At 44.9% G+C, this 13,576-nt stretch overlaps 1 protein-coding gene across 1 annotated transcript in view; it reads left to right on the top strand.

Annotated features, from left to right (window-relative positions):
- VPS13C (vacuolar protein sorting 13 homolog C) overlaps positions 1–13,576 on the top strand; it is a 388,870-nt gene that overhangs the window by 25,064 nt on the left and 350,230 nt on the right. Inside the window, exon 6 of the mRNA XM_040343051.1 lies at positions 10,784–10,885. Coding sequence (XP_040198985.1) covers positions 10,784–10,885 — 102 coding nt within the window. The remainder of the gene's footprint in view (positions 1–10,783; positions 10,886–13,576) is intronic.

The following is a 13,576-nucleotide window of genomic DNA, read 5'->3' as shown; positions in this document are numbered from 1 at the left end:
AATGAAGATGGTTATTGACACAATAAACATGAAATTTGCCGTTTCTGTGGGTTGCACACATATACAGTGGCTAAGGGTGCTCAGTAAAATGTCTAATACAAAGTTAGAACAGAACCCATAACAGCGTGATTCAGCAAGGAACATAATTATGCTACCAAAATTAGTGTGTGTTATGTATTGTCTCCAGCATTGCTCCTGATTTTGTTCTAAGGCTACCATTTTGCTGAAGCCCAGAGTCCCTCAACAGCAGTAAATTATAAGTGAAACTAAATGCATCAATTTAATGTTACATTCCTGGAATGCTGGGATTGGCCAGTTCACACTGACTTAAGCTAAAATATAGGGAAAATGCATGTACGTTTCCATCCTTTTTAGTCATGTTTGATGTCCGTTGACATACATTTTGATGTCCGCTGACATGCATGCCTAGCATTATGGTGTGAATAGGACACATTGGAAACAGTTTTTCATATATCCTTCCGTTGGTCTGCGTTTTACAGATGTGCTAAAATGCAGATCAACGCACTGGTGTGAATTGGCGCTAACTGTAACATTTTGCTTGTGTCCTACCATCAAATGGCTGGTGACATAACTGATCAAATGTGCAGCACTCTGGCAGTTGAAGATCAAACAGAAGCAGCTTCCTTGGCTGTAAAGGATTGGATAGTTTAAGGCCCCATTCACATATAAGGACCGTATGTCCGCTTTTTCATCCATCCGTTTGCGGATAAAAAAGGGACATGCATTGGTCCCTATGTGATTGCGGGTGTGAGCGGATAAACATCCGCTCACACCCGTAATCACCCGCCTCCGCAAAGATCCGATTTTGCGGACGGAAGAAAACCCTATTTTTTTTCTTCCGTCTGCCGGATCAGATCGGATGAATATGGACACACGGTCCGTGTTCATCCGATCCCCCATTGGGGAAAGCGGGGAAAAGACAGGGCGGTCCCTGCACAGTGTGCGGGGACCACCCTGTCAGCCGCCGGCTCATCGGGGATTACGGAGCGATCCCCGCTGAGCTTACGGACACACGGGGCGGATCATTACTGATCCGCCCCGTGTGAAAGGGCCCTTATCCTGCTTTAAGGCCTTCAGCAGATTGACCTCTACAGATTCAGCAGTTCCTAAAAATAGAGAGCAACTGAGCATGTGCAGAGTAGGGTGAGACAGTGTTTTACTGGATTTTATACAGTATAGGCACTTATGTTTAGCGTTTTACATAGCTATACCTGCAAAGGGGCCAGCCGGAAGTGATATAGCAGGATTTCATTTTCTGATTAAAGTTCCACATTTCCCACATAGTAATGAGTTAATTTACAATGGTTAGAGACTGATAACAAATGCACAGTACTGGAGTTACAGCTCTGGGTATGCTGTGCTATGTAGTGTGTCGCCTCCTCTGTATGACTTTATGTAGGTTCACTGATTTTACAGTTGGCTGACTTCAGTGGGGGGTTAAGGAAGTGACTTAAAGGTGTTGTAATGGCAGAAGGTTTTTATCTTGATGCATTAAGATAAAAAGCCTTCTGTGTGCAGCAGCCCCCCTAACACTTACCTGAAATCCCTCTGTCCAGCGATGTCCACAAGTGTCTCAGCCGTATGAGATTCACCCTCCCTGATTGGCTGAGACACAGCTGCGGCACCCATTGGCTGCTGCTGTCAATAACTCAGCTAGCCAATCAGGACAGAGAGGGGAGAGGGTCAGGTCGGCTTCGTGTCTGAATGGACACAGAGAGCTGTGCCTCTGCTCAGGTGCCCCCAAAGCAAGCTGCTTGCTGAGGGGCCAGGATCACAGATGAGGGACCCGAGAAGAGGAATGATTTGGGCTGCTCTGTGCAAATCCACTGCAACAGAGCAGGTAAGTATAACATTTATAGGGAAAAAAACAAGACTTTACAATCGTCACTTTATTGGTTTCACCATAAATACTCAGGAATACCTGAGTAAGACACTTCCGAGTTAAGATGATAATCTGTATCTAAAAATACAAATAACAATTTTGCAACAGAGAAGCTGAACCTGTTTGTCTACGCTGTCAGTGATATATTCACACATAGCCTAGAGCGCATTCCAGCAGGTAGCCAAATAATGGCAGGTTTCATGGTGTTCTCCACACATGGATGGGTTCCCTTTTAAGCAACTTCAACTCAGAGCTTAACTTTGGGGTAAGTGTGGTTAGTACATACATCTGGCCTGCTGGTTGGATTAATGTCCTTTCCTGTGCTTGTTCCAAAAACTTTAGGCTGGGTTCACACTCGTGCGATCCGGGAACCCTGTGAGTCCACCGCGGATTCCCGCATCGCTCCCGTTTTTGCAAGCCAGTTCACACTGCCATATGCAAACTGCTGGGGAGTGTTAATACATTGTTAATGACACCGGCAAATTAAGCTCGCATATCGCACTGCGAGCTGTATGTTTGGACATGAATCGGAACTCATAGGTGTGAACACCCATGCAATCCGATTCTGGTGCAGACCAAAAAAAAGGGTCCTGTGTGAGTTTAGTCCGAATGTGATGCGATTTCAGCCATACTGTCTGTATGGCTGAAATTGCATCGCACGGACATCGCATGTGATTTGCAGTGCGAATCGTATACGATTGTGCACTACGCATAGGTGTGAACTGGCCCTTGGTCTGTTATCCCATGGCCATTCAATTTTTTTCTGCTCCACAAAAATCTGTTGACATATCTGACGTCTAACCAAATGCTTAATCGCTGTTGGATCACAGAAGTTGTTACCTTGGCCATGGCTTCACAAGGCTCCACAGTGTATAACCAAAATTGTCGTGGTTTAGTAAATGTTTGTTGTCACTGTTATTTACCTGGAAAGAGTGGGCAGGCCTTCACAGCAATTCAATAAACTGGCCAACAGGAATGCAGTTAACATTCCATGTCTTGTCCCCCCTCCCCCTCCATTTTTTTGTATTATTATTTCCTACCAGCAGTTTATGCAGATTCTGCCCATGTCTCTGAGAAAATGTTCAAAGGAAATGTATCAAAGGAAATTTGGCCTAAAATAGTAGTAGTTTTTAGATTTAGCTGTATAATTGTCCTGCTCCTATCGATCCCAGCGTTGCCATATGTGTATGTTATTTGTTGTTTTCACCCGTAGTACAGCCCAGAAACAATAGTGGACTTTTATTTTTTATTTTTTTTGTCCTACCTAAAACACACTGACACTATAATGCTAATTAAAAAAATTAAATAAAAAAATCCTGCCCAAAATATACTGACCTTGATCTTTGACCCTGACCCAAATACTAAAGCCTCGTACACATGATCAGTCCATCCGATGAAAACGGTCTGAAGGACCGTTGTCCTAGGTTAACCAATGAAGCTGACTGATGGTCCGCCGTGCGTACACACCATCGGTTAAAAAACCGATTGTGTCAGAACACGGTGACGTAAAACACAACGACGTGCTGAAAAAAACGAAGTTCAATGCTTCCAAGCATGCGTCGATTTGATTCTGAGCATGCGCAGGGTTTTAACCGATGCTTTTGCATACTAACGATCGGTTTTGACCTATCGGTTAGCAATCCATCGGTAAATTTTAAAGCAAGTTTGCTTTTTTTTAGCCGAAGGTTAAATAACCTATGGCGCCCACACACGATCGGTTTGGGCCGATGAAAATTGTCCATCAGATCGTTTTCATCGGTTTAACCTATCGTGTGTACGAGCCTTAACCCTGGCACTAACCTAGGTCAAACCTTGATCTATGGTACTGTAGGTATTTTTTCTTTTATTTTTACACAAACAGGTTTTTTTGTTTTTTTCTCTCTGAAATGAGAGAAAGAGATAAAATGTTCCTTTCCTCTCCATTCACAGCAAAGGTAGCACAGGGGCGAGCTTCACAATGACTGATCACTTTGGTAGCTAATCGGAGGTTATCACAGCGATCGTGTTACCTCAAATAGGGTGTTCTGGGTTCTGATCGTTCGCAGGGGACCCAGAGTTCTTGTGAGATCCCGATCTTTGTGCTGGGGGCTCCAAGCACAAGGACAGATATGCTGTGCAGCGGCCCCACAGCAAAAATCCTAGTTAGTGAGGCCATATATATGTGTTATGTCACTGTCAAGGGGTTAAACAACCCCAATTTTTTGAGAAAATAAACCAGAGAAGATTAAGTACATGAACACGAAAATTTTAATTTAGGATAAACATTCACTAAGAGCCGGTTCACACTGGGGCAACCTGGGATCCGACTTGAAGTCTCCCCAAGTCGTCCCAAGTCGCACGGTTGAGAAAATCAATGGAAGTGAATGGGAGCCATCTTAATGTACACTACTGAAGTCGCTCCGACTTCAGAAAAGGTTCCTGTACTACTTCAATCCGACTTGTAGGCAACTTGTACCCATTGATTTCAATGGAAGTTGCCTCAGACGTCTGATCACTGTCTTAAGCCCCTTTCACACTTATACGACTTCAAAGTTGTGCGATTTTTGCAGTCGCGATTTTGCGCGATTTGGGATCAGCAGAACTTCAACTTTGCCACAATTTTGGCATTAACCAATGAAAACATACATGGTGTGAGGCAATTCCTTTTCCTGCCACCGCAGTTGTCATTGCTGCTGCAGCAGTAGCAGTGCATGAGGAAGAAGAGGAGGAGAAGCAGAGGCGGAGAAGACGTCGATATTGGGTACATCCCATCATTGCCAATCGTGAAGATAGGGGTCAATTTTTGGTCCTCTATAATGAAGAATGAGAAGAATGCTCCTTACATTGGTGGTCAGTGGGAAGAATGCTCCTTACATTGGTTATCGGTGGGAAGAATACTCCTTACAGTAGGTGACTGCGATAATGTGTCAATCTCGCTCCCTTTCTCTGCGGGATTGACCACCTACGAGCCCCATCGCGGGAGCCAGCGCTGAGGTGGCTTGCCGCGATGGAGACAAAGCCGTCATAGAAGCAACAGGGATCCGTCTTGGATTCTCGCCAATTCTAGCTGCGGCGTTTGGTATGAATCCTGAGAGGGAACTCCACGCCAAATTTTAAATAATAAACCGGAATGGGTTCCCCCCCCCCCCCCAGGAGCATACCAGGCCCTTAGGTCTGGTATGGGTTGTAAGGAGACCCCCCCCCCTTCGCTGAAAAACTGACGCGGGGGTCCCCCCACAATCCATACCAGACCCGTATCCAAAGCACGCTGCCCGGCCGGTCAGGAAAGGAGTGGGGATGAGCGAGCGCCCCCCCCCTCCTTAGCCGTACCAGGCCGCATGCCCTCAACATGCGGGGGTTTGGTGCTCTGGGGCAGGGGGGCGCACTGCGGTTGATAAGGACAGGGCCTCTTCCCGACAACCCTGGCCGTTGGTTGTCGGGGTCTGTGGGGGGCTTATCGGTATCTGGGAGCCCCCTTCAATAAGGGGGCCCCCAGATACCGGCCCCCACCCTAGGTGAATGAATATGGGGTACATCGTACCCCTACCCATTTACCTGAAGGCAAAGTGTAAAAGTAAATAAACACACGACACAGGGTTTTTAAAGTAATTTATTAGTCAGCTCCGGGGGCCCCCCCTCTCTTCTTTAGCTCTTTTACAAGGGGGGGCCTTCTTCTTCACCGCCGTCTGGTTCTCTTCCGCTCTCCGGGGGTCTTCTCCGCTCTCCGGGAGTCTTCTTCCATCTTTTCCGCTCTCCGCTGTCATGTCGGCGCTCCCTGATTCTTCTCCCGCTCGCTCGCTGGTTCTTCTTTGCTGTCTTCTGCCTTCTTCTCTTCCTCCGATGTTGACACAACGCTTCTTCCCGCTGCAATGCCGGGTGCGCGGTTCGCACCGATTTATATAGGCCTCTTATGATGTCACAGTCCCATCATCAAAGCTAATTAGCATACCCGACGCGGAAAACGATGCGAACTCCACCCAGCGGGCGCCGAAGTATTGCACCTACGATGCTTGAAGCAGGTCAAATGCATTTCAGTAGGAATTAAACTGCAGATCAAAAGCATCAATCAGTGACTTCTGACTGATCTCAGAAATGTCTTAACCACTTAAAGGGGTTGTAAAGGTAAAAGTTTTTTCTATGCATTAAGGTAAAAAAACAGCCCTCGTTTTACTTATCTCACCCCTCGAAAGTCCCGGGCGCGTTCTTGTCCTCCTGTTCGGTTCCCAGCCTGGCCGTTGATTGGCTAGGTCGGGGCGGATTGATAGCAGTGCAGCTATTAGCTGGCGCTGCTGTGAATCACAGTGGATGACGCGGTGCGCCGGGGGGCGGGGCTGAGTGATACAGCGGCGGCCATATCACGGGAGCGCGCTCGAAAAAGCTTTTCACCATGCGAGGGAGCTTGCATGAAGGTGGAAATCTTTTGCGAGGAGGAGCAGAGACAGCCGCCGAGGGACCCCAGGATACACAGATCGGGGCCACTCTGTGCAAAACGAACTGCACAGCGGAATTAAGTATAACATGTATGTTATTTTTAAACAAAAAAAATGTTGCCTTTAGTGTTCCTTTTAGACCCGGACCTTTATGCAGGTAAAGGACCCGGCCAATTTTTGTGATTCGGCACTGCGTCGCTTTAACTGACAATTGCGCGGTCATGCGATGTGGCTCCCAAACAAAATTGGTCATTGATTGTGTTTCCCTATAACAGGGAACACACGATCAATGACAGTGCCACAGTGAAGAACGGGGAAGCTGTGTTTACACACAGCTCTCCTCGTTCTTCAGCTCCGGAGGACCGATCGCGTGACACCGGCGGCGATCGTGTCCGCGGGTCCCGCAGCCACGGAGCTTTGGACCGGGTCGCGTGCACGCGCCTTAAGTTTAACCACTTAAGGACCCCTTCACGCCGATATACATCGGCAGAATGGCGCGGCTGGGCACATCCACATACCTGTACATTGCCCTTTAAGCCCAGCTGTGCCATTCTGCCGACGTATATCGGTGTGAAGAGGTCCTTAAGTGGTTAAACGGATACCTTTGACATAAACCCAAAGCCCATTGATACAGGCCCTTAATACCTTGAACTGGGAGGGGGGGGGGCGCAGAGATGTCACAATCCCCACCTTGTCTAATCTGAGAACACCCTGTGTACATCAAAAATAAATACAAGGTGTTCTGTCAATGGCAGCTGTCAAGAATGAGCTATAACCATACAATAAAAGCCCCATAGCTGTAATTCATCTTGCCAGAGTTTAACTTTAAGGAATAGCCTCAAGGATTACATGATAAAATCTTTTTTTTTTTTACTTTGAGCTCTTTTAAACTTTAGCACCCTTCTTGTAGCAGCATTTAGTTACTCGTGACTTATGACTCATATCTTGTGACACGCCTAAGCATTTGGGAAAAAATCCAAAATAAAACTGAAAATGGACTGGGAGGATCCAATGACCAATTGTGGCTCTACAGAAACCATATAAAGTTTATTTTATTGTAGGTATTTGCTAATCACATTATTAGGATCTCTAGACTATTGGGGAATCCTCAATTACATGCGCTCTTCATATTTTATATAGGTAGACTAGTATAACCAACTCCTGCTTGTCATTGTTTTTTTTTTCCTTTCCTTTTTTACTTCTCAGTTATAACAGTGGCGGGAATCATCCCTTTTAAAGTGGTTGTAAACCCGTTACAACAACTTTTACCTACAGGTAAGCCTAGATTAAGGCTTACCTGTAGGTGCTCGAAATAGCTCCCAAACCTCCACAGTTTAGGAGATATTTACAGAAATGCCGGGCACCGATGTCTACGGCGCAGGCGCACTTTACCAACCGATCATGCCGTTCCTAAAGGAGCCCGTGCCGTGACTGGCGGCTCCCACGTGCATGGATGGGAGTGACGTCATCGGGGCCTCCGGCCAATCACAGCCCCAGGGCCGCAATACCCAGAAGTAACACTCAGGAGAGATGTCAGTCGCCCGAGCGGTGTACGAGGACTGCTGCAGGGGCTTCAATCGAAGGTATTGCATAATGAGCTAGTATGCTATGCATACTAGCTTATTATGCCTTTGTCTTGCAGGTTTTTTTTTTTTAGGCTTTACTTCCTCTTTTAAACCTCGGCACCTCTCCTTACAGTCGGTTGACAGAGTAGCATTTAAAGGGACATCTCCCCCACTGTAATATCCACAGACATCTCCCCCACTGTAATATCCACAGACATCTCCCCCACTGTAATATCCACAGACATCTCCCCCACTGTAATATCCACAGACATCTCCCCCAATGTAATATCCACAGACATCTCCCCCAATGTAATATCCACAGACATCTCCCCCAATGTAATATCCACAGACATCTCCCCCACTGTATAGGAAGATTAGTGCTTGCTTAGTCTTACCAGAGAAGCCGGCCGAACACGAGCAGTTGAGGCCAGGTGAGGACTTCAGCGTGCCGCTCTAGGCTCACCTAGGCCGCCGCCGGGTGGACCAAGATGACCGCCGCTCCGGGAGCTAGGCCGAAGCCACGACCTTTCCTATGGCCCAGGCAGCAGCGGAGCTCCGCAGATCACGTGGTGTGCTGATCCGCATATGGTGGCCCGTTCGAATCACGGATCATTTATGATCCATTGCACCACTAGTACCGATCAAAATAATTTTGATCGATCTAAATTTTTTACGATTAATTGAGGAATTAATCTTTAATTTCCACAGCCCTAATTTTATGTGATGCAATAATATTTGCATACCCTAACTAAAATGTACAATTTACAGCTCGGTACTGAAGTCTCTTAACTGATGGATGTAGCTTAACAATGACCAGGCAAAAATGTTTTTATGATTTATTCATTTAATTTTAAATGCTCATCTTTGCAAGTTTCCAAGCCATAATGCGAGTATAGTAAAGCTCCGACATCAAAGAAACAAATCAATGCTACTCTGCATTCATTAATATTAAATGTGTGCAAATACCTTTTTATTTGACTCAGTGTAAGCCGCTTGCAGATCCCTGTAAAGCAGGACTCTGAATGTCGTATTCACATGTGCTGACAGAATGAACAGTGTGCTGCTGCTCTTTCACTCCGTATTCAACAGGCTGAGGTGTACTTCTCTTTCTGACTTTGCTCTGTGGTGGGGCTGTGGAGAACTCAGAACTGGATGGTCAGAAATAAAATCAATTACCAGTACTTTGGCAAATAAAACTACTTCTTTATATAAATTGAATCTGCATATTTAGATGTTTACCCACAATTCAGTTTCAAGATGGCTTTTTTTTTAAACGGAAAATCTCAAGCCGTCTATAGATGGATCGAATCTTCGATGGTTCAGCAGGGATTGGCCAAGATTTGGTCAGTCCGTGGCAGGCTGGTTGTACCCGAGTTGAACCATCGATCGACTTGGGTACTACTTGCCTGTCGTATTTTTTTTTATTATATGCGATTACTGCCAATGGCTATAGCCGCGAGCAGTAATCATTGTGTCCTGCACGGCAGTACACTATAGAGCTGCTGGAGTGATTCCTCCATCAACACTGTTAATAGGGGAATCAAGCAATTTTTATTTTATTTTCTTCCTTTCTTGTGGCTTGCCTTAAACTTTTTGGTACATGCAAAAAGGCACGAAAGTAATATTTTCGTGTGTTTTTAATTTTATTTTTTACTTGCACCTGAATTTATTTTTCTGCTTTATAATGTCAATCATGTAATCTCCTGGTTACGAGGGCATACACTGGGAGAGGGAGAGTTGGCACTCTTAGCTAGTAATGCTCTACTGCAGTTCTTTGGCTGGTTCAGCAGGAAACAAGTGAGATTCTAACCATTAATAGGAAGACTGAATGTATCAAGTTGATTAACTTGGGTACAAGCAGCCTGACAGATTCTCTTGTGATTATTGCAAGCAGCCGCTATAGCTGCTAGCGATAATCGCTGTGTTCTCCTGGTGAGGATGGCTTCCCCCGCCGGGAGATAACAATTGCTGATTCTCTTAGCAGCACTGTGTGTTTATGAGGACATTTCTTTCCTGCAATCTGTTGGCAGACAAGTATTGTATTGTCTTACTGCAACAGAGAAAGCTGAGGTTAGACTGTTTGACATGGATTTGGCTATCAGAAAGGTGGCTGAACAAAATGACCAAACATTTGGCAAGGAAAACAGTACATATATATGGCTTTTTAATGTCTATTTAGTGATTCTCCTGGAGTTCACTTTTAAATTAAATTGAAACATACTTTATCTAACATGTCACATGTCACAATGATGTATTATTGATATTGAACTTTATTTGATTTGTAATTACACTGGAAAACTGCTGCGAGTCACGTGACCGGCCTGAGGACACCTGAAATTCAGTATTTACACTGCCTGTTTTTAAATACAGCTTACACGGTGTGCTATGCCAGCCTCTAATAGAGGGGCCTGCAGTGACAAATTTTTTAATTATTTTAATACAAGAATAGCGGCGGGGGGGGGGCAGGGCCAGAGACGGACAGAGGGTGCTGACAAGCAGGATGGAGGGGGGCGAGAGGAGAGCAGGAAGCCTATCACAGAGGGAGGCACTTTGACCACGGTGATCAGGGCTGAGCTGCCCTGGTTATCACGGTCTATTTAGAGAGGGCATACAGAAAGTGATGGGTTTAGGATTGTTTTTTTTTTTTTTTGTTTTGTTTTCTACGGTTTAGAGGGGGCAGATTACACAGCACAAGCACTGTGCTGTGTAATTTGCCTTAAGGGACCAGAATATATATAATATTTTATATATATATATATATATATATATATATATATATATATATATATATATATATACAAATCAGTTGTGTATAAGTAAAACACCCACACCTATAATTAAAATTTATTTTTTAGTTAACAAACGCTTTAATCATATTTGGACACTTACCATTTCTTTTATCTCAGGCATGAAATATGATGCAGAGAAGGAAGAGAGAAATCTACAAGAGGCAAAACAACGTGAGCTACAAAGGATTGAAGAAGCTCTGCAGAAAGCTGCTGAAAAAGGTAGACCTTTTTATTGCTCCAATGCACATAGCTCAATGTCTGAATCCTGGAATATCATCACTGACTAGAGTCAAAAATAAATAAATCTCTTATTCAATTTTTGTTTAATGCTGGCCACCAGATGAGGATTTTCTTGGAGACTGCTACAACTTACAGGGATTTGTGTATAGTAATAAAAAGTCTGGTGCGTATAGATTACTCTATTATAACATACACAATAGACTTCCATGCCATCTTAACGCATTGGATATGAAGGATTTTTTTTTTTTTATGTTTTCAATCTTGCTTTCTCATATGGCTCTTTATCTCTCTCTCACAATAATAAAGCAGTTAATATGTAGGGAAGTCACCTTATTCACATTTTTATTGGTTTAGTCCTGCTCAGCTTTGACATAGTTGAAAATAAGTAGTTCCACACAGGACCTAAGAAATTTACAGTGCCATTACATAAGAATGTTATTTTAATAAAAATTAAGCCCCACCCTGTATCATGCCTGTTTTGCATATAGACTTTTAAAAACATACAGCGTTGTGAAAGATTTTGTTGTCACAGCAATAATCTGAAATTTTTAGAGTTGTACTCATTACACCTAAATGTATTTAAATTTGTCCTTCCTATGACCCCAGACTAAATTTAAAGCGCTGCTTCAAGCGCTAAAAAAATAAGGAAGACCAGGACTACGCGTGCTCAAAAATGAAAGAATACATTACAACACATTACATCACTTCTGAAGTTGTATTCTGTTGTATGAGAATTTCCGTAAGTTTTGTTTCAGTATGAGACTAGCATGCAAAAAATTAAATTGACGATTTATTTGTCCGATATTCTCATCGTATGTACCAATTCTCGCCCCTTTCTCACGTGATTTGACCCAGCCAGTTGTGGAAATCGGAGAGAAAAATATATGAATGCTGTCTTCCTAGAGATGTGCTCTTTACTATAGCTTAACTAACGCAAGACTGCTTCCTTCCAGTAGTTTTTGAACTCCTTTTTTTTTTTTTCAAAGCTGGAGAAGCAGTGATAGGCTAAAGAAAGAGAAAAGCACACACAAGTATGAAGCATAGCAAGCAAAGTATAGAAAGACAGAGAAAAGGAAAAGGGGAAGAAGTCCCAGAATGCGTAGGAAAACGCCGGAGTCAACGCCACACAGTTTATGGTGCACAGAAAGATAGTAGTAGGATTTTTTTTTTGTTGTATACAGGTGGACATTCTGTCACAATCTATCACCAGCTGAAATACATGGCGGCTGGACACTGTTTCAAGTGGTACATGTATTTAGATGAGATGTGTTTGGGGGGGAATGCTCTGAACATAGCAATTCTGCATTAGGAGCATAGGTTCCTAAACACATTTGGCCTTGAATGTGAGTAACGCTCGATAAAGCCTCCAGCTGCAGCATTTTTCAGCCTGTCAGAGGTTTCGACAGGCTGCTACCAATGGGACTGGATGCTGCACCTGTTCCTTCTGGGTGGCTGGAAATGGCAGGGTTTGATGCTGAGGGGCAAGACTGCCCACCTGCATGTAGCCTTGGTAAGAAACGGAACATGGTAAGTGAGGCAATTTTTGAAGATTATAGTATGTAACGCTACCCCCTCAGGAGCTGCTGATTTGTTGTTGGGATCGGCGTATTAAGTTACCTTAGTGTTGTCTAGGGGTGCAGTTAGAGAACAGAGTAGCGAGCGAATGTCCAGACAATGAATAAAGGTTTTCCAATGCTTTATTTCCAGGCCAACACGGCCAACATCAACATCAAATAGGAAGAAAAGGTTGATGAAGCAAGAGGGAGAACTTTGCAGTATCAGGCCTGGATATGAACCGAGCAATCCTGCTCTCAGTAGTATCAAATAGCAGTTCGTCGCCACTCTAGCCAGAGTGGGTGAAGTGCCCCCGGACAGACTCCTGCCACGAGCCTGGCAGCCGAAGTGTTACTTTAGATTGCTGGGAGGAAACAGGCCTCTCTCACAGACCCGGCTCTAGGGCCTCAGCCACAGGCCTATTACTTTGGATGAGCTAAATGGACGAATTGAGCGAATCCTCCCAGTAGATTTAAACTTTGGTCACCGGATGACAGCAACTGTGCCTGTCAGCATTCCGGTCACCAGATCCCCGATGGTTCGTTCAAGCCCTGTTGGATAACCTGCCTCCGGGCTCTCCTCAAGCTGACCCTCCAATCGAGCGGCACCCAGCCTGGGGTCTTGTCAGTAAAGCGGGGGACCCAGCAAGTCACTGGGGCCCCTCTCAGCAATATAGAGCTCCGTGTAGCATTTGACCCCGGCCTGGAAGGCCATCGCCGGGGTCCGTTGGATGCGCGCACCCTAAAGGTGGATGCCGCACCTGGAACCCGCAGGAAGAAACAATGAAGATGGCGTCTGCCACAGATATACCCCTCCCCAGCATGCTCTGCAAGGGAAAACTCCTCCAATTGGCTGCTGGGGAAAAGCGGCTCTGCCAGAACCCCTCTAGCGCCACCTATCGCCCAGGGGTGGAAACACCCCTGGAGCGCAGGCTGACCTACAGGACATTTCTGGAATGACAGCAGCCCAAATTTGACAAACTGTGAATGGGAACAAAATAACTCTCCCATTCTCCACTAACTTTAGCGTAGTGCCCATACTGAAAGTAAAGGGGCGCTACAAGTAAACAACACTCTCTTGTATTCACAAAAATCCACATAACTCCAGGATGTGCTT

Source organism: Rana temporaria, chromosome 3 (assembly GCF_905171775.1).
Source record: "Rana temporaria chromosome 3, aRanTem1.1, whole genome shotgun sequence".
Classification (NCBI taxonomy): domain Eukaryota; kingdom Metazoa; phylum Chordata; class Amphibia; order Anura; family Ranidae; genus Rana; species Rana temporaria.
Note: the sequence above shows the minus strand (reverse complement) of the source record. Positions and strands in the feature narration are given on the sequence as shown.